The sequence below is a fragment of the Coregonus clupeaformis genome, unplaced genomic scaffold, assembly GCF_020615455.1.
Source record: "Coregonus clupeaformis isolate EN_2021a unplaced genomic scaffold, ASM2061545v1 scaf0768, whole genome shotgun sequence".
NCBI classification, from domain to species: domain Eukaryota; kingdom Metazoa; phylum Chordata; class Actinopteri; order Salmoniformes; family Salmonidae; genus Coregonus; species Coregonus clupeaformis.
The window spans coordinates 1-27,028 of record NW_025534223.1 but is presented as its reverse complement, the minus strand read 5'-3'; the positions used below and the strand labels follow the sequence as shown (position 1 = coordinate 27,028).

The following is a 27,028-nucleotide window of genomic DNA, read 5'->3' as shown; positions in this document are numbered from 1 at the left end:
TAACAGTAGTTGAGAATGGAGTGTACTACTGTGCAAAGAAAGAAAACGATAGTCTCCTATTCAGCAACGGCACCAGACTCATGACCACTGGTAAGTGTACATTTCATTCAATGATCAACATAATATATTTTGTCTAAAATATATTTTTGCAGCAAGGTGCAAGACCACTACTGAAATGTTACATCCACTTTGAGTAACATATACAGTGGCTTGGGGGGGGTTGTATCATTTCATTTACACAACATTCCTACAACGTTGAAGATGCAAATATTTTTTTATTGTGAAACAAACAAGATGTAAGACATAAAAACAGACCTTGAGCGTGCTAAATGACTAAAATGTAAATGTGCATACAATGTGCATACATTTAACCCCCCCAAAGTCAATACGTTGTAGAGCCACCTTTTGCATCAATTACAGCTGCAAGTCTCTTGGGGTATGTCTCTATAAGCTTGGCACATCTAGCCACTGGGATTTTTGCCCATTCGCCAAGGCAAAACTGCTCCAGCTCCTTCAAGTTGGATGGGTTCCGCTGGTGTACAGCAATCTTTAATTCATAACACAGATTCTCAATTGGATTGAGGTCTGGGCTTTGACTAGGCCATTCCAAGACATATAAATGTTTCCCCTTAAACCACTCGAGTGTTGCTTTAGCAGTATGCTTAGGGTCATTGTCCTGCTGGAAGGTGAACCTCCGTCCCAGTCTCAAATCTCTGGAAGACTGAAACAGGTTTCCCTCAAGAATTTCCCTGTATTTTGCACCATCCATCATTCCTTCGATTCTGACCAGTTTCCCAGTCCCTGCCGATGAAAAACATCCCCACAGCATGATGCTGCCACCACCATGCTTCACTGTGGGGATGGTGTTCTCGGGGTGATGAAAGGTGTTGGATTTGTGCCAGACATAGCGTTTTCCTTGATGGCCAAAAAGCTCAATTTTAGTCTCATCTGACCAGAGTACCTTCTTCCATATGTTTGGGGAGTCTCCCAAATGCCTTTTGGTGAACACCAAACGTGTTTGCTTATTTATTTTTTAAGCAATGTTTATTTTTTCGGGCAACTCTTCTGTAAAGCCCAGCTCTGTGGAGTGTACGGCTTAAAGTGGTCCTATGGACAGATACTCCATTCTCTGCTGTGGAGCTTTGCAGCTCCTTCAGGGTTATCTTTGGTCTCTTCGTTGCCTCTCTGATTAATGCCCTCCTTGCCAGGTCCATGAGTTTTGGTGGGCGGCCCTCTCTTGGCAGGTTTGTTGTGGTGCCATATTCTTTCAATTTGTTTTATTTAATGGTGCTCTGTGGTATGTTCAAAGTTTCAGATATTTTTTTCTTCATGGTGCCGCTTGCTTGGTGGTGCCCCTTGCTTAGTGGTGTTGCAGACTCTGGGGCCTTTCAGAACAGATGTATATATTTACTGAGATCATTTGACAGATCATGTGACACTTAGATTGCACACAGGTGGACTTTATTTAACTAATTATGTCACTTCTGAAGGTAATTGGTTACACCAGATCTTATTTAAGGGCTTCATAGCAAAGGGGGTGAATACATATGCACGCACCACTTTTCCGTTATTTATTTTTTAGAATTCTTTGGAACAAGTGATTTTTTTCATTTCACTTCACCAATTTGGACTATTTTGTGGATGTCCATTACATGAAATCAAAATAAAAATCCATTTAAATTACAGGTTGTAATGCAACAAAATAGGAAAAACGCCAAGGGGGATAAATACTTTTGCAAGGCACTGTAACTCAAAGTGGATGTAGGCTATACATATTTACCATAACCCTGTTGGACTTGAATCAATCAATGAAACAACAAACAGAAGTTTTAAGTTTCGTAAGTGATTGTGTTTGTAATTTTTCAACTGATTTAATAGTGACTTTAATAGCATATTGTGCAAATTTACGCTATCATATTTTGTGACCATTTTTGACAATTTCATTTGATCCTGAAGCCTCAGAGCAACCCAGAAACTTCAACGCAACGTGGCTAAAAGGTCTTCTCATTGGATCCGGGGTCTTGAATGCAGTTCTCATTTTATTGCCGTCAGGTGTGTTTTACACTCTTAAAATAGGGTTTGTTAGTAACTAGTAACAACTGGGTGGTACTGTGTGGTTCAGTTGGTAGAGCATGGCACTTGCATCCCCAGGGTTGTGGGTTTGATTCCCGGTGCCACCCATACGTAAAATGTATTCACTCATGACTGTAAGTCGCTTTGGTTAAAAGTGTCTGCTAAATGGCAAATTATTATATTTTTTTATCTTACTAAAACTTTTCTTTAGACTGGGTACCAGGCTAACCTTTCCTGCCTTTACATGCAATGTCAGGACTATCTTTTCCTGTACTTTTGTCTGCATGCAGACCCAAAACCCACTGCAATATGTAAGATGTTACTCAGTGATGTGTGATCACAATAGTCTATACTAATTCCATCTATATGGATAATCTTAGCCATTTTAGTGCTGTGGAAGAGAGCTGCTTGCCAGAAGAACCATGACTCTCCTCCAACCCCTGAACCACCTGAAAGGGCAGACGGGCCAGAGGTCAGTACCTGTAGTGGGAATATGGATATACAGTACCAGTCAAAAGTTTGGACACACCTACTCGTTCAAGGGTTTTTCTTAATTTTTTTACTGTTTTCTACATTGTAGAAAAATAGTGAAGACATCAAAACTATGAAATAACACATATGGAATCATTTGAGATTCTTCAAAGTAGCCACCCTTTGCCTTGATGACATTTTATCTATAATTTATCATCGTTATTTATCTTCACATGACAAGGATTAAAAAGGATTTGCCAGTAGATTGTCGACTTGATTCATGATGATGACTCATAGCTAAGATTTTGAAAGTATGATGTTGACATGATCAGTCCAATCAAAGCTACTGTTTTTTCATAGTTTTGATGTCTTCACTATTATTCTACAATGTATAAAATAGTACAAATAAAGGAAAACCCTTGAATGAGTAGGTGTGTCCAAACTTTTGACTGGTACTGTATATACAGTATATGAATATTACATAATGTCTATCTTTATGGGGGATGTTTTCACTCATATCCACATTGTTTTTCAGTATTGCATGATACAGCTGGTACCCCCACTGGGAGGACCAAGGCCAGACCGCATAGCCTCAACTATTTACTCCAGCGTTCAGTTTCCAAATCCTGAACTCACAACTCCTGCTTAATAAGGTGCCAAATCTGCATATACCCTTTCTCTTCAGTCTGGGTTTAACATATCTGGGCTATTATGATAATAGTTATGACTTTGGTGGATAATGTGAACTACAATATGACTTTGGAAGATAATGTTAATCAACTGTGAATATTCATATCTTTGTATACTGTATCTAATGCTGCTCTTTGTCACTATGGTATTTATACCAGCCAGCAATATCTTTCAAGGAAATTGTTACTTTTGTGTCTTGATTCATGTTTTTCATTGTTCATTGCTGGAAATAAGTTTTCATTTGTGCCTGTCTTGAAAGTAAATTGTAAGTGAGGAAGAGGTTTGTGTAAGTGAGGAAGAGGTTTGTGTAAGTGAGGAAGAGGTTTGTGTAAGTGAGGAAGAGGTTTGTGTAAGTGAGGAAGAGGTTTGTGTATTTCAGCCTTTTGCAGTGTGTTGATGATGCATCAACCACACAGTGGTTTGTATATTTTAGTTGTTTAAGTTAAGACCACTGTAAGATAGGCCTCACAACCGTAGATCACAAGTAATCACGCCAGCCCATGACCTTCATATCTGCCTTCTTCAACTGCGGGATCGTCTGAGGGGGGTTATGAGAAGAATTTCTAATAAAGCCCCTTTGTGGGGAAAAACTAATTGATTGGCTGGGCCAGGCTCCCCAGTGGGTGGACCTGGCTCCCAAGTGGGTGGGCCTATGCCCTCCCAGGCCCACCCATGGCTGTGCCCCTGACAGTCATGTGAAATCCATATGTAGATTAGTGCCTAATTTATTTATTTCAATTGACTGATTTCCTTCAGTACAATTTTAGAAATTGTTGCATGTTGCGTTTATATTTTTGTTCAGTATATAAAAGTCAAAAAATGGATGTAGCAACTAAGGATTATAGCTTTAACACCAGGTAGAGGGGCCTTTTTCAATAGAATTTCCTGCTTTGTATATTGTTACGTTTGACCTTCTGCATAAAGAGAATGTGGTCGTTAAGCAAGAGACGAATTGATGCTCACCACTTCCTCTTCACACTTTGCACAGACTCGTGCTTCATGTGAAACTTTAAGCAAGTTAACAATGACCTTACACGTCATTATGTTTGTGTTTTATCATCACTTTTAGAATAAGGCTGTAACGTAACAAAATGTGGAAAAAGTCAAGGGGTCTGAATACTTTCCGAATGCACTGTACCACATTGGCTGTGCAGTACATCTGTTTTGTTTTCCCCAGAGGTTTATGCTGAGAACTGTGTTCTCTCCATTTACAGTGTTCTGAATGCTATTCTGATCGTTATGATCCTGGGTGAGTAAATGGAAATACTAGATATTATCAAAATGTAAACGTTTTAAATAGTTTGACATTTTAATGTTGTATTCTGAGAATGTAGATGTCACTTGTGTAATGTTGATATAGACTTTTCCTATGTGGTTGGTTTATATTTCAGTACGTATCGTGATCTTGGCATGTCAGAACAGAAACTGTCTTTCAAAACTAAGACCACCTCAAACAAAACAAACACCTTAAGTCATGTGACAATGGCAGAGTGAACATATGACTAAAATACTCTAGTGAATATGCCTGTATCCTATCACCCCTTTTTACCGCTAGTCAATAATGAGTAAATACATGTGTTTCTTCATTTCCCCCTACTTTGACATTTATTTGTACTTTACTCAAATGCATGATGTAGGCCTAGTGTGTTACTGGATACATGAATGGTCAATCCATTAGTGTAACTATCACCTAGTAAAATGTCATGATTACAGTATTCAGCTGCTGAACTTCCTTTTTGTTCTAAAACTGTGGCTTCTGTGGAAATTGCCAATGAAATTGCGGTAAGGTTCACAGGAACAAAAGAAATGTATGACTCATGGTCCACTCAGTTGAAGTAGAGCTTTTTAGTTACGAGAAAGCTCTTGCACAGTGGAAAATACCACACACCACCACACGCAAAAATAGCACGTGTAATTGGTGATTGGTTACGCCGTTATATCAGTAGTTGTTCCTGTGATGCTTGTGCAATAGTTTGTCTAGCAAAAGGTTGTCTGTTGGAATACACATCATAATGAATGCATTCACGGGAACAATTAACCTGTCCTAACAAAGTTGTCTTAAACCCAAACAGCATAGGCCTACATTTTAGATATGAACACTAAAAGATGTGTTTCCTGTGTAGAGTAAGTAATGCACAATGATTTAGCATAGTTTGTGGACAATTAATGCAATGTTCACAAAACTCCTCAAATGGTCCGTCCTTGATGACACTTCAGTTACCCAGTGTTATGGCAGGGTAAAGTGTGACACAATGCCTGGTGCTATGGGGTCTGCATAGTCTTGAAATCCGACCCTAGGCAACACAGTGACTATGGTCTGGTTTCAATGATGGACTCTTTTGACATAGTTCCTCTATCTCACTGCGGGTTTAGAGACTAGTGTCTACATATCAGGGAAATGGCTCCATCTACAGGGACTCTACTGGGCTTCCAAATACCCCCTGTGACATCATCCTCTCAGGCTCTTATACACAGTCTTAGAGTAGGAGTGCTGATCTAGGATCAGGTCCCCCTGTCCATGTGAGCTTGTCCATTATGATCTAAAGCTTACAACTGATCCTTGATCAGCACCCCTACTGAGATGCTTTATGAATATGGGCCCAGCTAGGGCCCTTGTACCAGTCCAGAGACTGTCTCTGTAACTCCATAACAGATACATTAATAGGCTTACATTACTATTTAACTAAATGTTATTTATATAGCACATTTTGTTTTACAAAAAATGCAGTTCAAAGTGCTTAAAAACAATATGTTTTCAAAATGGAGTGCTTTGGTGTTTAGGGAATATAATCATGTAATGTTTAGCATACATATACAGGTAATATGTCATTTGTAGTTTACGTTAAACAATATTCCTTTAATATAAGTTATAAGGGTACAATATGACACAATATACGGTTCACAATAACATTTTGGTTATCCAGCAAGAGAGTTCTCTCTTGGTTTATTAACATTCTTGAAAGGCTGTCTCCCCTACGGAACCCAGACATCCATTTTTCTACAACCACTTGGTTCTGCTCTAGGTCCTCAAACTGAGTCAGGAGTTCCTTCTGGACGATGGAGATGGTTTTGTAGCTGAACAACGACGGAGGATCGACATCCACTGGTTGTAGTTTGATCTTCAGGATGTCTTTAACGGGGGAGTTCTTCTTCTGATGCTCGGTAGTGTTATTGAATTTGGTCATCAGGTGCTGTAGTGACCGTTAGCTGTCATGGTCAATGAGGAAAGCAAAGGTCCTGTTGCATGATCCTTGGCAGGACCTCAGTTTGATGTCAATGTCCACCTAGGGTACAGAGAAACACAGCGTAAACAGAGGCACCCGCACCCTATTCCCTACATAGTACACTAGTTTTGGCCACCTATGCACAACATTTTGGACGTAGCCAGACATTAATGTCTGAAACACAGAGAAACAGACAATGCATCGAAAATGGCACCCTATTCACTAAATAGTGCACTGCTTTTGACCAGGGTCCAAAAAAACAGTAGGTTGCTAAACTGATTGAGAGCACTGGATAAAGAGTGACTAACCCAGGGTATGTGTCTGAAATGCTGATCTGGCCACAGCCTACTGTATTTGTAATAGTTTCTGTAATTGACAGTTGATAGACGGATCGCATGATAGCGCACTCGTAATTTGAATAATGTATGTTATAAAATGCTTAAATAGAGATTGACAATACCTAGGCTAATCATCTCCCTGCATGTTCATATAAACCAAGGAAGAAGCAGATCAGCAGCAGTGTGAGTGTGTGTTCTCAAAACATGCGGAGGGCAGATCATTTTTTCCTACCCTCTCTCCGATTGTTAAGTATTATGCACATTGATAGCTTGCTATCAAACAGACAGTACAGATGTGGGATCTTAATTTGATCACGTTTATGTTGCTAAAGTTTGTCATTTCCACTTTAAAATGTCAGACTTGATTTGCCCTGACGAAAAATGTATCAACCCCGACAAAAAATGTCCATGAATTTGAATCCACATGCTGCAGGATTATTTTCCTGCTGTAGCAAACTGGCTCACATTAAGATCCTACATCTGTATCTAAATCAGGGTTGTTCAATGTCGGTCCTGGAGGGCCGAAACACTTCTGTTTTTCATCCTCTCCTTTGAATCAGGGACTAATTCAGACCTGAGACACAAGGTGAGTGCAATTAACAGCTCTGATCTAAATGGTTGGACTGTCGGAGCAAAACACGGGAGGAGAAGAGACCGGTGAAAATCAAGCAAACAGAGTGTACATAGCCATTGGTTCACCCAAGTGAGCGTCGTCCCAAACGAGGGTCATGTTTTCACTGTGCCGTAAGCAAGCGTGACTAGGTCTCCAGGCTAAATTAAACGTACCGAGTTTCTTTACCCCCTACCCATTTCAGATATAAAGAAAATACGGAATAAAGAAGATGGTGGGGTGAAGAACACAGGGTTGTTGTTTCATATTAGAAGAATGACAGAAACACAGACACAGAGTAGACAGTGGGCTGTGTCTGAAATGGCTCTCTATTACCTGTATAGTGCACTTTTGTTGTAGTGCGCCCTTATGGGCTCTGGTCAAAAGTAATGCACCATCTAGGGAATATGGTGGAATTTTGGACACGGACAGACATCAATGTCCACCTGAATTACAGAGAAACAGTTAGGAGAGTAAACAGATAGTATTTGACCAAAGCTTACAGTTTAACTCTGAAGTAAACACTAAAGGGCCTTGACTGGTGGGATGTGGTTGGAGAAGATCATGTTTGTCACTTCAGTCAAAGTTTAAAGTTTTACTCCCCAGCGTGTTCTGAAACTCAGGACTATCTATTACAATAAATACAAGGGCTGTGTTCCAATAGGTTAGATATCCACTATCCTCCTCACCTCACTCCTTTCTTCGTCTCCTTTCCTCGTCTGCTTTCCTCATCACCTTTCCTACTATCAGCTCATTTCCTCATCTCATTTCATATCCTTTCCTCATTTCATATCCTTTCCTCATTTCATCTCCTTTCCTCATTTCATCTCCTTTCCTCATCTCCTTTCCGCGTCTCAGCTCATTTCCTTATCTCCTTTCCTTCATGACCACTGAAAGGAGTGACATGATGAAAACCTATGCCTTGATCTGAACTTTCCCAGACACAGATTGAGCCTTGTCCTGGACACAAAAGGATGCTCAATGGAGAATCTCTATTGAAAGTGCTTAGTCCAGGATTATGCTTAATCTGTGTCCAGGAAACAAACTGTCCCGCAACCAAATCGTGCTTAGGTCCCCAAAAAAGCTAGGACCGGCCCTGATGATTGGTCTGACTTAGACCTCTGGCAACCTTAAAAAACAAACAAACAAAAAAGTGTTTTGTCCGTACAGCAGCAAAGAGCGCTCAAACAGATAGCTGCTACACAAACAGGACACCAACCCAATCGACAACACACATTTGAGAAGATGTTGAGAGTTCTGGGACATCTGTTGTGTAAGATGATTGTTTTGTTACTACATGTACTTAATAACTTAAGAAACAAATCAAATGTGTAAAGACCTGTTTTGTTTCTAGGTCTCTTTATATGCTGTTGGGGAGCTGGTGGCTTGACAGAGACACTGGTGGAACTTGGACAGAATGCAACCATAAACTGTTCTCTTAACATAGAAAGTGCATACTGGTACATACAGCACCAACCACAGCCTCCACTGGCCATACTCCGCTCTTTCATTAGTAGTAGTCCTGCTGCTTTTTATTACAATCATCATTTTAAACAGAAATATTCATTAGAAACAGGAAATAGATTGTTAATACAGAATGTAACAGTAGATGAGAATGGAGTGTACTACTGTGCAAAGAAAGAAGAGGGCAGATTGATATTCAGCAACGGCACCAGACTCATGATCACTGGTGAGTGCACGTGTTATTCAATGATAAATACCTTTCAATGTAACATCAATCTTTATTGAAATACATCCAATTTTGAGTATGTACACTCTCAAATGTATCCAGTCCCAACATTGCATGTGTGATGCACTGTATACCGACTTCATGTACTTTAATTGTAAAGTGGCATTGTGTGGATATCACTACATGTACATTTAATATAGTGATATAGTGATTTTTCCATGTGCATTATTGCACAGAGGTTTATGCTGACTATCCCAATCAGACAAACCAGACATCCAGTTATCCAAACCAGACATCCAGTTATCCAAACCAGACATCCAGTTATCCAAACCAGACATCCAGCTATCCAAACCAGACATCCAGCTATCCAAACCAGGCATCCAGCTATCCAAACCAGACATCCAACTGCAGGTCATCATGGGAGAACTGTCTTCTATCCATTTACAGTGTTCTGAATGCTATTCTGATGGTTATGATCCTGGGTGAGTAAATGGAAATACCAGATTTGAAATAGTTTAACATTTTATTGTCGTTTACGGAGAATTGACATATTGCTTATGTTGATCAACATGATATTGACTTTTCCTATTTTGTTGGTTTATATTTCAGTACTAGTCTTGACCTTGCCATGTCAGAACAAAAACTCTCCTTCAAAACTAACACCAAGACGCCGAGTAGACCAGAAGTAAGTTACTTTTTGTAAAGCTCCTGAACAGTTGCATCAGTCTCACCTAATTTGGACCACAAATTTAGCTTAAAGCTGCAATATGTAACTTTTTGGGCTACGCAACCAAAATCACATAGTAATGTGAGTTATAGATCTGTCATTATCTTTGAAAGCAAGTCTAAGAAGCGGCAGATCTGTTCTATGTGCGCTATTTCTATGCTTCCCGTTCTTAAGTTTTGTTTTTGCATCTTTTACTTTGTTTTGTACACCAGCTTCAAACAGCTGAAAATACAATGTTTTTGGTTATGGAAAATATATTTCACAGTGGTTTAGATGGTACAAAGATTCTCAACACTATGCTTGCTTGTTTTGTCACAGAAACTGAAATTAGGCGAACTATTAGAATTTTAGCAACCATAGTGCAACTTTAACAGTATAACATCTGCTGAAAAGCATATCAATATATCATAACATAACTCTGATTGCATGCATGTTTAAAAAAAAATAATAAAAATATCCAGAAGTCAGTGACACAGCACCGTTTTGCAGTATAATGCATGATCCACAAGCGCAAGCTAACAACTATGCTTAGAATTACTTACTGTTAAATGATGGTAGACATGTGACATTGTTACAGTGATGACTAAAAGAGTCTCGTGAATATGCCTGTCACCCTTTTCACTGCTAGTCAGTAATTATATTGTTTCTTAATGTTCCACTACTTTGCCATGAGTTGTACTTTACTTAAATGCAATGATGTAGTGTGTCCTTTTCTAAATGAAGGGTCAATCCAGTTCTATTGTAACTATCTTCTATTCAGACATCCCTCAAAACCAACCGGTTAGGAGTGCTGGAAACAAGCAAACTTTATTCAGGGATTTCAGGTGAGGCAGTGGTCAAAGTCTCTGCAAGGTCTCTTTAACATTTCAAGAACCACATTAATATTATATACAGGTCATATAATCTGTGCAAACCTGCACTTGTCTTTTTATTCTTATGTGGCGTCATCACTTACAATAATACACAGTACTACACAATTTGACTGGGTACGTTTTAACTGGTTGAACAGTACCATCTACTGAAAATAGTAAGCACTGCATGTGTTCCCACACTGCATCCCGGCTACCCAACAAAATAACAAATAGTCCAGGTGATATGTGCCAAATCTTAAGTGAATGGTTCACTTTTTCATGAAATAATAAAACTTGGTAAGTCTACACTTGTACAGTTTGGGGTCCTGAACATTTTCAGATGTGGAGCCATCACAAAAACTCCTCCTGGCAGTCATGGTGGACATTTTTCTATTCTGCCATACTGGAGTATCCTTTAGGGGTTCTTCAAATTGAAACTGTGGGGGAACCCCTTTAAGTTCTTCAAAGAACCCCTTTTAATGGATCCTCGATTAACCTTTTGAATAATATTTTGGGGTTCATTTTTGAACTACCCCCCCTATTATTATTATTATTACCATCCTCCATTGCACCACAGACAGTCCAGGAGTTGGCGGATGCTTTAGTCCAGGTCTGGGAGGAGATCCCTCAGGAGACCATCCACCACCTTATCAGGAGCATGCCCAGGCGTTGTAGGGAGGTCATACAGGCACGTGGAGGCCACACACACTACTGAGCCTCATTTTGACTTGTTTTAAGGACATTACATCAAAGTTGGATCAGCCTGTAGTGTGGTTTTCCACTTTAATTTTGAGGGTGACTCCAAATCCAGACCTCCATGGGTTGATCAATTTGATTTCCATTGATCATTTTTGTGTGATTTTGTTGTCAGCACATTCAACTATGTAAATAAAAAAGTATTTAATAAGATTATTTCATTAATTCAGATCTAGGATGTGTTATTTTAGTGTTCCCTTTATTTTTTTGAGCAGTGCATTTTGATAATGATTTTCATACACATACCATAATGTAGAGGCCTATGGGATATTCATTGAAGAGGTAAGGGAGGAGGATGGTACATGTGATCTGCATAACATAACATACCAATACCAATTGCCATACCTTTGTATGCCTCCTCATCTGTATACCTGCAGACACAGACACAAAAGTGAGCAGTTCAGTCATCTGCACCCAATACAGCTAGCCTTCAACATATTCTTATAGCCTACATATTCTTACCTCTTTCTTGATTGATATCCATTGAATTGTGTACATTTTCTGTTTCACAAAGATTTGCACAATATGAAAAGATAGATAGTATCATCATAAAACAATATCAATTTAGATCATACAAGGGACAAACCTTACCTTAAATTGAGGAGATCTTTAAATTGTTCAGTTAAGTGCCTGCACCTGCTGTCCTTTCAAATTAAAATCAAAATGTTTCAGTTGGGCAGTTAGGTTCCTGCAAGAACCCCCACCTACTAAGGAGGTTCCTCGATGAACCCCACCTCCTATGGGGTTCTTGGAAGAAGCTTTTGGGGGCAACTTTCAGTGCCAAGAACCCTAAGGTTCTTTGAAGAACTTTGAGGATCTTAGATAAACCCTTGTTGAACCCCTAATGTTTAAAGTGTAGCCTGCATTGACAGGCACAAGCGGGCTTTCAATCATGCAGTCATGAGATCTGTTTTTTTGATTAAAGCGAGTCTAGCCGTGTGTACACATGTATTGATTTTAATTGTTAGTTAGTGACTTATTTGGCCAGTTATAGCCCATTTTGGGTCATCAATGAAAATCCTGAAAAAGTCATGGTGTGTGTCAGTGGGCCGTAGCCAGAGGAGAGAGAGAGCGAGAGAGAGACATTTGCCCAGCAGGTAAAATAATGATATACAACAGACTAACTAGACATATTGTGTCGTTTGGCTGGTTATCTAGCTAGTTAACTATTAGTATGTATTAATGTCATTTTCATGTCCGATGTCCTAAAATAACTTTCCACCGGCTCTGGTGTATAACCGCAACTGGCATGCATGCAGTTGATACTGGTGCACAGTTGATGAAACCAATGCTGCATACTCCGGTTGAAAAACCATCTCTCAAGCGCAAAGAAATGGCTAGGATTCTTCTCTATTCAATACTGGCCATGTAATTATTACAAAGTTTTAAAAATATTCTTAGAAAAGCCTAATTGACAAGTAACTCCTATGCTGTCAAGCTCTCCCCTGAACGCGGAATATTTTAACCTTACAAATAGATAAACATCTTAGTTGGCTACATCGCCCACCTTGAATAGAGGTTTAAAAAGCTGTTGATTGTTTGAATGTATTTTCCTCTGTATCTGGTTTGACTTTAAATGTTTAAAAAAATAGGGAATTAAGATATGTTAAAACCAAACAGAAAGGGCTAATTAGAATTGTAATCCCATCATTGAGAATGTTAAGAAGAGGTTTGATGCTTGGTTGTTAAGGGATATATCTTTAAATGGTTGAGTATTGCTGTCAAAAAATGTGAAGGATTATCAAGACTAGTATATACTGCAATGGCATTGGAGATTCCCCAAGCAACAATTAAAGTAGACTTGAAACTGTTACATTTTGTTTGGAGGAATAAACCACATTAATTTAAAAAAAGAAAGCATTATGTAATACTCTTGATCTGGGGGGTTTAAATGTGCTTGATTTTGGTACATCCAATAATATCTTTAAGACTAGACTGATCAAGAATTACATCCAATTTAAGGCTAGGATTTGAAATATTATTCAAAATCTTGTTTTTAAATAGGTTGGTGCCACTGAATTTCTCCTCAAATGTAACTTTGAGCTAAATAAAATTCCCCTTAAATTAAACGGTGAAGGAGTATGCCACCATTTTGATGCAATACCTACAGGCCTTATAATACTTTTACAGGGAAATTATGCTCTTGAGAGGAATGTGGAATTCAGTTTCAGCGTCCTATTAGATGGTTTATGCATCAAGGATAAAAAGTGCACTAATAATTATATTTAAGTGATAATGCCCGAGAAGCCGGTGTTTGTTGGATATATTGGCACGGGTGTTGTTCGTCTCGGGCCGACAAACCGTGCCAATATATCCAACAAACACCGGCTTTTATACAACGGGTTACCAACATATTCAAATAATGACTTACATATTTTCATTAAAAACGTTATTTAGATGAATGTATTTGTTCTAATTCTTCCTTCCACAAGATATAGTCCCGACACACATCTAGGGTTGCTAGAGACGCGGCCCAGTCGTTCAGTCTTTTTTTTCTGTATCTAAAATATCCGCCAGAATAACAGCAAAGTAGCTGCATTTGCATTTGTTTAAGCTGTTTTCTAGTGACATTTATTTGGATACATCCATAACAATGAGCTAAAGAGGCGCGATTTCGCATGGCATAGAGAATGTGCTCACTCGTCAGGACACTGTTGTTCAGAGGAGCTAGCCAACATCACAGCTACAGTAACACAATCACTTCAAACTGAAGCTGGAAAGACAGCAAATTAGCTGCGTTTCGTTTGACCTTTTTTCAATGGATATTTTTTTTGTATATATCCATAGAAATGATGCCAGCTGATTCATGATTTCGACGGGCTGAGAAACGCTGCCTGCCTTTCTGTTTCGTCCCGACTCCCGACACTTTCAATACTATGGGACAGCTGGAGATCGAATTTGAATATTGAAACAATGTTGCAAATGTTGGAGAGACAGACAGCAAGGTTTATACAAATCTCCACTGTTGAAAACTAAATGTTAGTCTAAAATAAATGTGAGATAATGTCTAGATGCTTTTTATAGTGGAGATCAAGTTTATAAAGTGCCTGACTGGGTTGATGAGACAGTGGATTGCGCAGTCAGATGGAACAGTGTAAATAGGCATTTTAACGTCATATATTTAGCTGGTGGTAACTTGTGGAATAGACACCGGCTGGAATGCAGTTTTAACCAATCAGCATTCAGGATTAGACCGACGCGTTGTATAATTGGAAGATGAGTACCGAGCCTTCTTTTCCTCCTGCGAAAGTATACTGGAATTATAGAATTGGAATGCGGTATGGAACTTAAATAGAAAATATTGTGTCACTAACAAAGTCAGTGAAGTGTATTTTAAAATTAGACATTTAATATATCCAGTAAACCAGGTACTGACAAGATTTCAAATTGATATCGATGAAAAGTGTCTGTTTTGTCAAATTGAAAATGAAACTACAAGTTATTTATTCTTTGAATGTATTTGCACCAAGATCTTTTGGATGGATGTACATTTAGATCAACTGGTGCTAGGGTTCATCTTGATGGGAAATATGTTTTACTTTTGTTTCATGATTTATATCAGAACAAAGTATATATAATGAATCTGCATGGTAAATATTATTTACAGTACATACATGCAAGTGGGCAAAAGAAAACCCAAAAATCTTTTTTTTTTTTTTTTATTGAGTTTGAATTTAATTTAAAAATGGTGCATAATCTGAAAAACTGTAAAGCAAAACGAACTCTAATTCCCTGTGAAGCCTTGTGTATTTTTGTTTACATGTGTATAACCCTGTGTATAAAGTTTCTGTGTTATTTGGTAGATTTTTTTTTAAAATTGTGTTATAATTGTTGTTAATAATAAAAATACATAATTTAAAAAAGACCTCGCCCACCTTAGCCCTGGTTCATTGAGTGAGGGGATTATTTTGAGGGAATTATTTTAGAAAGACATATTATTATTATTATTATTATTAGAAAGACATAAAAAGTATTTGCTTGTAATTGTAATGTTGCAGGGATGCCAACCATCCTCCTGGAGATTCCAGGAGAGCTACTGGGTGCCAGGCTTTTGCTCTAGCCCTGCTCGAACACACCACATTCTAAAAAATCAGCTGCTCAACAGGACCTTGATAAGATGACTCTGGTGTGTTTGAGCAGGGTTGGATCAAAAGCCTGCACACCCAGTAGCTCTCCAGATGGAGGGTTGACGGACCACATGTGTTTTATACAGTAGTCTATCAGTGCAGTATTTTACTTTGTGGGGGGTTAAGTGCCTTACTCAAGGGAACAACAGCAGGAGATACTGTATAATACATGGGATCAGAGGCCAGCAGCCTTACATTGTCAATACCAGTGAAAATAATGAATTTTATTTTGTGAAGTGGTTCCTTGCATCATATAACACAATTTTCAGTCACCTTTTTTGGGCCCAATAGCGTTGCAGACCTTTTTTGGGGGGGACAAGTGACTTGAGCCTTTAGACAAGTAAAAAAGTTAATGTCAAGCCCTGATAACACATAAAGGGTGATGTCTACCTTGGGTCACTTGGGTGATTCTAAAATTACTAGATGAAGGCTTTGAAAAATGTGGAGGGAAAATAGATTTCTGTATTATAATTAATCATAGGACAGTAACGAAAATGGGTGTTATTAATGATTAAATTCATGATTTCATAAAAATACAAAATAAAAAACTTTTGACTGGTACTGTATATATACGTACAGTTTGGACACACCTACTCATTCAAGGGTTTTTCTTTATTTTTACTATTTTCTACATTGTAGAATAATAGTGAAGACATCAAAACTATTAAATAACACATGTGGAATCATGTAGTAACCAAAAAAGTGTTAAACAAATCAAAATACAGTATATTTTAGATTTTAGATTCTTCAAATAGCCACCCTTTGCCTTGATGACAGCTTTGCACACTCTTGGCATTCTCTCAACCAGCTTCACCCGGAATGCTTTTCCAACAGTCTTGAAGGAGTTCCCACATATGCTGAGCACTTGTTGGCTGCTTTTCCTTCACTCTGCGGTCCAACTCATCCCAAACCATCTCAATTGGGTTGAGGTTAGGCGACTGGGGAGGCCAGGTCATCTGATGCAGCACTCCATCACTCTCCTTGGTCAAATAGCCCTTACACAGCCTGGAGGTGTGTTTTGGGTCATTGTCCTGTTGAAAAACAAATGATAGTCCCACTAAGCGCAAACCAGATGGGATGGTGTATCGCTGCAGAATACTGTGGTAGCCATGCTGGTTAAGTGTGCTTTGAATTCTAAATAAATCACCGACAGTGTCACCAGCAAAGCACCACCACATCACACCTCCTCCTCCATGCTTCACGGTGGGAACCACACATGCAGAGATCATCCGTTCACCTTCTCTGCATCTCCAAAGACACGGCGATTGGAACCAAAAATCTCACATTTGGACTCATCAGCCCAAAGGACAGATTTCCACCGGTCTAATGTCCATTGCTCGTGTTTCTTGGCCCAAGCAAGTCTCTTCTTCTTATTGGTGTCCTTTAGTAGTGGTTTCTTTGCAGCAATTCGACCATGAAGGCCTGATTCACGCAGTCTCCTCTGAACAGTTGATGTTGAGATGTGTCTGTTACTTTATTTGGGCTGCAATCTGAGGTGCAGAGGTAACTCAGTGTCTTCTTTTCCTGTGGCGGTTCTCATGAGAGCCAGTTTCATCATAGCGTTTTTGCGACTGCACTTGAAGAAACGTTCAAAGTTCTTGAAATGTTCCGGATTGACTGACCTTCATGTCTTAAAGTAATGATGGACTGTCGTTTCTCTTTGCTTATTTGAGCTGTTCTTGCCATAATATGGACTTGGTCTTTTACCAAATAGGGCTATCTTCTGTATACCACCCCTAACTTGTCACATCACAACTGATTGGCTCAAACGCATTAAGAAGGAAAGAAATTCCACAAATTTACTTTTAAGAAGGCACACTAGTTAATTGAAATAAATTCCAGGTGACTACCTCATGAAGCGGGTTGAGAGAATGCCAAGAGTGTGCAAAGCTGTCACATCAATGCAAAGGGTGGCTATTTGAAGAATCTCAAATATAAAATATATTTTGATTTGTTTAACACTTTTTTGGTTACTACATGATTCCATATGTGTTATTTAATAGTTTTGATGTCTTCACTATTATTCTACAATGTAGAAAATAGTAAAAATAAAGAAAAACCCTTGAATGAGTAGGTGTGTCCAAACTTTTGACTGGTACTGTTTATATATATTAATATATTTCCTGAGCTTTCGTATATCTCGTAGATATAGGACAGACACTTTTTTTTGTCATTTATCTATGCGTTTCTATGGGCTATAGTAGTAAAGGCCAGATTAAATAAAAAAATGTATACCTAAAGGTATCCTACAATTCAAAATCAAATAGCTAAATGATCCAAGGTATGACCTTCTTAAAACAATTCCATATGTCAAACTTTTAAGAATTAAATAATGAAAGAAAAACCTAAATGTAGCCTATAGATATAAACTGCACAAGAATTGGTGAATTTTTAAAGGTATTTTCTCTCTTTACTCAACCGCCTACCACCCACCCGCCCTTCATCCAGACATTTTTTCATTACCTTAAGCCCACCCGCCCGAAGGATATAACCGCAGCGACTGCGGGTTATGAGTCAACCTGCGCATCACTAACCTGTACTGCCAGTGGACTGCTGTACGTCTCAGTTACCTGCATTACCTTTAGTTACCACAGTTACAAGTTATACCATGCAGACCGCATCTTTTGCCTAGTTTATATCTTAGAAACAACGAGTAGGTCTATATTGTTTTTCGTTGCTTTACAAAGTAATTTAAAGCACAGCAAATGAACAGTTCCTTAGGTTATGATTGGTTGCTAAGCCTTCCTTTCATGTTCAGCCAGGCCACTGTGTTTATAACCCTGCTAGTCTTGTTCCCAAACATACCATGCTCTATCACTTTTACTCCACAGGTGCTGGTTGCCAGTTTGTGTGATCCTGTTGATTGGTCCCCAAGGTATTAATTTCAAGTAGTCACTTAGTATTGTTGTTTGCCTTTGCAAACACAGCATATTGAATTGATATCATAGTGTCAGATGGATTCATTGGAAGCTAATTTGTATGTCTCTGTTCTGAAGTCTCTTCGCAGGTCAAAGTTGAAGGCTTCAAGGGAGATAATGTTATCTTGCCTTGCACATACAAGGCGCTTAAAAATGTCGAAATATTTTGGCAATACGCAGATGACGTGAATGTCTACTATATTATCAATGGAAAAGCAGAATTGTCCAAGCAACACCGTCAGTTCATAAACAGAACCAGTATGTTCTCTGATGAGTGGGCAAACGGCAACTTCTCTCTCTTACTGACTGATCTCAATGGCACAGATAGTGGGAGTTATTCATGTTCCATACCATCACCGAACATTTGTCGCCAAGTGGACCTTTCTGTCGAAGGTTTGCAGTTATGCTCTTTCTTGCCTCATGTGTTGCATTTCCTTCATGTGTTGCATTTCCTTACGTTATTCACAAGTGTAACATAACTGTTTTGATACCTGCATAGCCTGCATTTATAGACAATTGACAATTGACTAGACAATTCATAGAGAATGCTCATGATTCAGCCTTTGCTTATCTATACAGTATTGGAATTTCCATTAACAGTTTTAAGAAGTTGATGATACAGTATGATAACTCTAAGGAAAATGTCCCTCTTTATTTTACAGAGAAACCAACTCCATGTAGCAGCAGCGTTAGCATCAGAGTACAGAAACTCATCCCCTTCCTGTTTCTCCTCCTCAGTCAAACGCTCCACCTTCTTTGACCCACAGCATAGAAATTGGTAATTGTACCATTTTATGTGGCTGTGTTTTGCAACTTCTGTGTGTTCAAACGGCTGAAAGACTTCTCTCTATACAGTATGCATGAAATATGAAACTGCAAATATAGGCTACCGCTTGCTAGAACTCTTTGTAGAGGTGGTGAGTAAATGCATAATGTTTTTTAAAACCTGGGTCATCTGTTAAATCAAAATAGGAAATAGGATTGAAATACAATTGTGTAGTGTGCCGCTCCTGTCAATACATTTTCAATTACAAGGCTATTAAAATATTTCAATATCATGTGATAAGTATTGTACTGCCAATTGACAGTCATTTTGGGGAGAACTTGAGATTGAACATAATCATGTGTTGTTTTTTTGTTGTAGTTTTCAGTCAACCTTTCAATGAGCAATTTATTTTTACTAAGACACAACAGTTGGGCTACAGGTGATAATGCTTTTTGCTAGTATGATATTTCATTATATGGACCATGCATAGGCTATATGCATGGTCCAATATGTTAAAATAGTTGTGACAAATAATTTTACCAATATGTTATTGGGCTCATTTCTGTATGTGGAAATTGTGTAGTCCCCAAACCATCACACCACCACCACCATGCTTGACCTTTGGTATGATGTTCTTACTGTGGAATGCAGTGTTTGTTTTTCGGCAGGCATAATGGGACCCATCTCGTCCAAAAAGTTGACTCAAGTTTGCCAAAAAGCACCTGGATGATCATCAAGACTCTTGGAAGGACGTTCTATGGACAGATTATTCAAAAGTATAACTTTTTGGACGACATGGTTCCAGTAATGCCTGGCGAAAACCAAACTCTGCATTCCACAGTAAGAACATCATACCAAAGGTCAAGCATGGTGGTGGTGGTGTGATGCTTTGGGGGATGCTTTGCTGCCTCAGGACCTGGACGACTTGCCTTAATAGAAGGAACCATGAATTCTGCTCTGTATCAGAGAATTCTACAGGAGAATGTCAGACCATCCGTCTGTGAGCTGAAGCTGAAGCACAGCTGGGTCATGCAGCAAGACAATGATCCAAAACACACAATCAAGTCTACATGAAAATTGCTAAAAAGCAACAAATTGGAAGTTTTGGAATGGCCTAGTCAAAGTCCAGACCTAATCCCAATTGAGATGTTGTGGCAGGACTTGAAACGAGCAGTTAATGCTTGAAAACCCACACGTCACTGAGTTAAAGCAGTTCTGCATGGAAGAGTGGGCCAAAATTCCTCCACAGCGACGTGAGAGACTGATCAACAACTACAGGAAGCATTTGGTTGGAGTCATTGCAGCTAAAGATGGCACAACCAGTTATTGAGTGTAAGGGGGCAATTACTTTTTCACACAGGGGAATTGGGTGTTGCATAACTTTGTTTATGAAATAAATATGTAATTGTTGTGTTATTTGTCCACTTATGTTCCCTTTATCTAATATTAGGTTTTGGTTGAAGATCTGATAACATTCAGTATCACAAATATGCAAAAGTAGAGAAAATTAGAAAGGGGGCAAATACTTTTTCATAGCACTGTATGAAAAAAAATAAAAAGAAGACTTTGTTGACTTACTGTGTGAGGTGAAGAAAAAAATGAATGAGAAGCTCAGCTTATTAGTGGTGGACATGGTGAATGAAGACAATTTAAATTATACTCAAGACACATTGTCTTCACACGTATTTTAGATGCTTTTCACTGACAGCCGCAACTCAATCAGGAAGGCCTATTGCCACGCCCGCTGCCCAAATTGCGGCCTTCCCAAATATGCACTTGTGATTTGAAATAATCCACGTTTTATTTTATTTAAAGAAGCTATTGATGCATTGTGGCATAGCTCTCTGGCATAGCGCAGGAAGTATTTTGTGGGTGGGGGTGGTTTTTTTGGTGTTTTTTGGCCCAGGCTGAAGATGTCTATTTTGGTCAGCTAATACAGGACTAGTAAAGGCCCAGCGCACTTCTTTAATGATTTTATTTTACTAACTGTATTTGAGTGTTTACCAGCATTTGTTAGTTGAGTCTGATAATTATCTGTACAAAACAGTACTGATAATACTTATGGAATATAAAAATAGTGTTTTCCAGTTTCTTGAAATAGTAAGCAAATGCAATTTATTTCTATGTGAAAACGGTCTACTCATTCCTTATTAGTAGACACTTTTATCTAGAGCAACTTACAGTAGTGAGTGCATACATTTTCATACTGGTCCCCTGTTGGATTTGAACCCACAACCCTAGCATTGCAAACACCATGCTCTACCAACTGAGCCACAACACCACATCATCACAAACCACTTGATGTCTCAAATGTACTCAATTACTGTATTGTGCATTGTTTTTCTTCATGGTGATGGAAAGTCTATGGGTACAAACCTAGATGAGCAGCCTATGTACAATACAGTAATATACAATTATATGAAGTGGTTTGTAAGGATGGTAAATTAATATTGCACAAAAAGTGGTTGTTTTCCATGTTATTTGATCAAGAAAAATATTTAATTTGATGTGGATGTTTTGTGTCTTTGTCCATAACTTTGCACCTTTTAATGTAAATGTTTGAGGACAGGGTTTTGTTCTTTCTGTAACCATTAGCATGACAATCACAGAGAAAGGGACAGGGCAACAACTCTTACAATTCCAACTATTAAATCCTGCAAGATACTGTTCTTAATTATACAACGACCTTTTTTGCCAAAGTAGAGATGCTGAAAATATCCCCCCATGGGAATTGAACCCACAACCCTAGCATTGTAAGCATCATGCTCTACCAACTGAGCCACATCATCACAAACCACTTGATGTCTCAATGTACTCAATTACCAATGTGTAGATGCTGGAAAAAATATTTTGCTCCCGCTACAGATGTCTATATCTGTCTGCTAATACTAGTAAAGGCCCAGTGCACTACTTCTGCGAAAAAATGTTATTTAAAAAAAGTATATATATACACAGTACCAGTCAAAAGTTTGGACACACCTACTCATTCAAGGGTTTTTCTTTATTTTTTACTATTTTCTACTTTGTAGAATAATAGTGAAGACATCAAAACTATGAAATAACACATATGGAATCATGTAGTAACCAAAAAAGTGTTCAACAAATCAAATTTGATATTCTTCAAATAGCCACTCTTTGCCTAGATGACAGCTTTGCACACTCTTGGCATTCTCTCAACCAGTTTCACCTGGAATGCTTTTCCAACAGTCTTGAAGGAGTTCCCACATATGCTTAGCACTTGTTGGCTGCATTTCCTTCACTCTGCCGTCCGACTCATCCCAAACCATCTCAATTGGGTTGAGGTCCGGGGATTGTGGAGGCCAGGTCATCTGATTCAGCACTCCATCACTCTCCTTCTTAGTAAAATAGCCCTTATACAGTCTGGAGGTGTGTTGGGTCATTGTCCTGTTGAAAAACAAAGTATAGTCCCACTAGGCCCAAACCAGATGGGATGGCGTATCGCTGCAGAATGCTGTGGTACCCATGCTGGTTAAGTGTGCCTTGAATTCTAAATAAATCACAGACAGTGTCACCAGCAAAGCACCCCCACACCATAACACCTCCTCCTCCATGCTTTACGGTGGGAAATACATACGCGGAGATCATCCGTTCACTCACATCGCGCCTCACAGACACAGTGGTTGGGACCAAAAATCTCAAATTTGGACTCCAGACCAAAGGACACATTTCCACCGGTCTAATGTCCATTGCTCGTGTTTCTTGGCCCAAGCAGGTCTCTTCTTCTAATTGGTGTCCTTTAGTAGTGGTTTCTTTGGACTGATTCACACAGTCCCCTCTGAACAGTTGATGTTGAGATGTGTCTGTGACTTGAACTCTTTGAAGCACTTATTTGGGCTGCAATTTCTGAGGCTGGTAACTCTAATGAACTTATCCTCTGCAGCTTGTGACAACACAACTGATTGGCTCAAACGTATTAAGAAGGAAATAAATTCCAGAAATTAACTTTTAAGAAGGCACACCTGTTCATTGAAATGCATTCCAGGTGACTACCTCATGTAGCTGGTTGAGAGAATGCCAAGAGTGTGCAAAGCTGTCATCAAGGCAAAGGGTGGCTATTTGATGAACCTCAAATATAAAATGTATTTTGATTTGTTTAACACATTTTTGGTTACTACATGATTCCATATGTGTTATTTCATAGTTTTGATGTCTTCACTATTATTCTACAATGTAAAAAATAGTACAAATAAAGAACAACCCTTGAATGAGTAGGTGTGTTTTGACTGGTAGTGTATATTTTTTTGTTCTTCTGATTGTTCAGCACCCCAACTTCCCGTGGCTATGCTCTCTGGTTAAGTATTTTGAATTATTTTATTTAGGCAGGAGTAATTTAATAATTTTGGCAAAACATCCATTTACTTTAGGGGAAGCCAGCAGCAGAACAGTGCACTGTGCAATCGCCAACTTTCCTTTCCAGTTCGCAAGAGGCTGAAACCAGAGATCTGTATATAACGACGAGACAATATGCTCATGTCTCCCCCAACAGTGTTGCAGTGTTTCTCTTGTCCTGATGTGTGTTTTGTCCTATTTGTAAGGCAGCAGCTACTCTTCCTGGGGTCCTGCAACATTAAGGCAGTTATATACAATTTAAAATATTACATGACATTATATTTCATAACACTTTACCCAATACATTTAGTGTGTTCCCTCAGGCCACTACTCCACTATCACATATTTACAATACAACATCCATGTGTACGTGAGTGTCTATCTGTACAGTTGAAGTCGGAAGTTTACATACACCTTAGCCAAAAACATTTAAACTCAGTTTTTCACAATTCCTGACATTTAATCCTAGTACAAATTCCCTGTCTTAGGTCAGTTAGGATCACCACTTTATTTTAAGAATGTGAAATGTCAGAATAATAGTAGAGAGAATGATTTATTTCAGCTTTTATTTCTTTCATCACATTCCCAGTGGGTCAGAAGTTTACATACACTCAATTAGTATTTGGTAGCATTTCCTTTAAATTGTTTAACTTGGGTGAAACATTTGTAGCCTTCCACAAGCTTCCCACAATAAGTTGGGTGAATTTTGGCCCATTCCTCCTGACAGAGCTGGTGTAACTGAGTCAGGTTTGTAGGCCTCTTTGCTCGCACACGCTTTTTCAGTTCTGCCCACACATTTTCTATCGGATTGAGGTCAGGGCTTTGTGATGGCCACTCCAATACCTTGACTTTGTTGTCCTTAAGCCACAACTGTGGAAGTATGCTTGGGGTCATTGTCCATTTGGAAGACCCATTTGCGACCAAACTTTAACTTCCTGACTGATGTCTTGAGATGTTGCTTCAATATATCCACATAACTTTCCTTCCTCATGGTGCCATCTATTTTGTGAAGTGCACCAGTTCCTCCTGCAGCAAAGCACCCCCACAGCATGCCACTCCCGAGTGGCGCAGTGGTCTAAGGCACTGCATAGCAGTGCTAGCTGTGCCACTAGAGATCCTGGTTCGAATCCAGGCTCTGTCGTAGCCGGCCGCGACTGGGAGACCCATGGGGCGGCGCACAATTGGCCTAGCGTCGTCCAGGGTAGGGGAGGGAATGGCAGGCAGGGATGTAGCTCAGTTGGTAGAGCATGGCATTTGCAATGCCAGGGGTGTGGGTTCGATTCCCATGGGGGGCCAGTATGAAAAATATATATACAGTGGGGAGAACAAGTATTTGATACACTGCCGATTTTGCAGGTTTTCCTACTTACAAAGCATGTAGAGGTCTGTCATTTTTATCATAGGTACACTTCAACTGTGAGAGACGGAATCTAAAACAAAAATCCAGAAAATCACATTGTATGATTTTTAAGTAATTAATTTGCATTTTATTGCATGACATAAGTATTTGATACATCAGAAAAGCAGAACTTAATATTTGGTACAGAAACCTTTGTTTGCAATTACAGAGATCATACGTTTCCTGTAGGTCTTGACCAGGTTTGCAAACACTGCAGCAGAGATTTTGGCCCACTTCTCCATACAGACCTTCTCCAGATCCTTCAGGTTTCGGGGCTGTCGCTGGGCAATACGGACTTTCAACTCCCTCCAAAGATTTTCTATTGGGTTCAGGTCTGGAGACTGGCTAGGCCACTCCAGGACCTTGAGATGCTTCTTACGGAGCCACTCCTTAGTTGCCCTGGCTGTGTGTTTTGGGTCGTTGTCATGCTGGAAGACCCAGCCACGACCCATCTTCAATGCTCTTACTGAGGGAAGGAGGTTGTTGGCCAAGATCTCGCGATATATGGTCCCATCCATCCTCCCCTCAATACGGTGCAGTCGTCCTGTCCACTTTACAGAATAGCATCCCCAAATAATGATGTTTCCACCTCCATGCTTCACGGTTAGGATGGTGTTCTTGGGGTTGTCCTCATCCTTCTTCTTCCTCCAAACACAGCGAGTGGAGTTTAGACCAAAAAGCTATATTTTTGTCCCATCAGACCACATTACTTTCTCTCATTCCTCCTCTGGATCATCCAGATGGTCATTGGCAAACTTCAGACGGGCCTGGACATGCGCTGGCTTGAGCAGGGGGACCTTGCGTGCGCTGCAGGATTTTAATCCATGACGGCGTAGTGTGTTACTAATGGTTTTCTTTGAGACTGTGGTCCCAGCTCTCTTCAGGTCATTGACCAGGTCCTGCCGTGTAGTTCTGGGCTGAACCCTCACCTTCCTCATGATCATTGATGCCCCACGAGGTGAGATCTTGAATGGAGCCCCAGACTGAGGGTGATTGACCGTCATCTTGAACTTCTTCCATTTTCTAATAATTGCGTCAACAGTTGTTGCCTTCTCACCAAGCTTCTTACCTATTGTCCTGTAGCCCATCCCAGCCTTGTGTAGGTCTACAATTGTATCCCTGATGTCCTTACACAGCTCTCTGGTCTTGGCCATTGTGGAGAGGTTGGAGTCTGTTTGATTGAGTGTGTGGACAGGTGTCTTTTATACAGGTAACAAGTTCAAACAGGTGCAGTTAAGACAGGTAATGAGTGGAGAACAGGAGGGCTTCTTAAAGAAAAACTAACAGGTCTGTGAGAGCCGGAATTCTTACTGGTTGGTAGGTGATCAAATACTTATGTCATGCAATAAAATGCAAATTAATTACTTAAAAATCATACAATGTGATTTTCTGGATTTTTGTTTTAGATTCTGTCTCTCAGAGTTGAAGTGTACCTATGATAAAAATTACTGACCTCTACATGCTTTGTAAGTAGGAAAACCTGCAAAATCGACAGTGTATCAAATACTTGTTCTCCCCACTGTATATATAAAAAATAAATAATGTATGCACTCACTAACTGTAAATTGCTCTGGATAAGAGTGTCTGCTAAATGACTAAAATGTAAATGATGCTGCCACCTCCGTGCTTCACGGTTGGGATGGTGTTCTTTGGCTTGCAAGCTCCCTCACCTTTTCCTCCAAACATAACGATGGTCATTATGGCCAAACAGTTCTATTTTTGTTTCATCAGACCAGAGGACATTTCTCCAAAAGTATGATCTTTGTCCCCATGTGCAGTTGCAAACCGTAGTCTGGCTTTTCTATGGCGGTTTTGGAGCAGTGGCTTCTTCCTTGCTGAGCGGCCTTTCAGGTTATGTTGATATAGGACTCGTTTTACTGTGGATATAGATACTTTTGTACCTGTTTCCTCCAGCATCTTCACAAGGTCCTTTGCTGTTCTTCTGGGATTTATTTGCACTTTTCGCACCAAAGTACGTTAATCTCTAGGAGACAGAACGCGTCTCCTTCCTGAGTGGTATGACGGCTGCGTGGTCCCA

General features: G+C 39.4%; 1 protein-coding gene and 2 long non-coding RNA genes across 3 annotated transcripts; 2 read left to right on the top strand and 1 right to left on the bottom strand.

Moving 5' to 3' along the window:
* Nucleotides 1-5: 5 nt before the first annotated feature.
* Nucleotides 6-2,539, top strand: LOC123485619. Its single transcript, XR_006659088.1, has 3 exons — nt 6-90; nt 1,957-2,052; nt 2,454-2,539. It is a non-coding gene; the product is annotated as an uncharacterized LOC123485619 (long non-coding RNA).
* A 3,605-nt stretch (nt 2,540-6,144) lies between these two features.
* On the bottom strand, nt 6,145-7,102 carry LOC123485620. Its single transcript, XR_006659089.1, has 2 exons — nt 6,919-7,102; nt 6,145-6,518 (listed from the first exon to the last, which is right to left on the bottom strand). It is a non-coding gene; the product is annotated as an uncharacterized LOC123485620 (long non-coding RNA).
* A 1,432-nt stretch (nt 7,103-8,534) lies between these two features.
* LOC121547814 lies at nt 8,535-19,533 on the top strand. Its single transcript, XM_045216655.1, has 7 exons — nt 8,535-8,679; nt 8,761-9,096; nt 9,333-9,578; nt 9,706-9,781; nt 18,389-18,432; nt 18,554-18,868; nt 19,138-19,533. The coding sequence occupies exons 1-7, from the start codon at nt 8,652-8,654 to the stop codon at nt 19,233-19,235; spliced, it is 1,143 nt and encodes a 380-aa protein (XP_045072590.1). The 5' UTR covers nt 8,535-8,651; the 3' UTR covers nt 19,236-19,533.
* Nucleotides 19,534-27,028: the final 7,495 nt, after the last annotated feature.

Bases quoted from the DNA above. Each gene is read 5' to 3' on its own strand.
- LOC121547814 (XM_045216655.1), top strand. From the start codon at position 8,652: ATGTTGAGAGTTCTGGGACATCTGTTGT. The intron at 8,680-8,760 runs GTAAGATGATTG...TTTTGTTTCTAG, and splicing joins AGTTCTGGGACATCTGTTGT to GTCTCTTTATATGCTGTTGG. The intron at 18,869-19,137 runs GTTTGCAGTTAT...TTTATTTTACAG, and splicing joins AGTGGACCTTTCTGTCGAAG to AGAAACCAACTCCATGTAGC.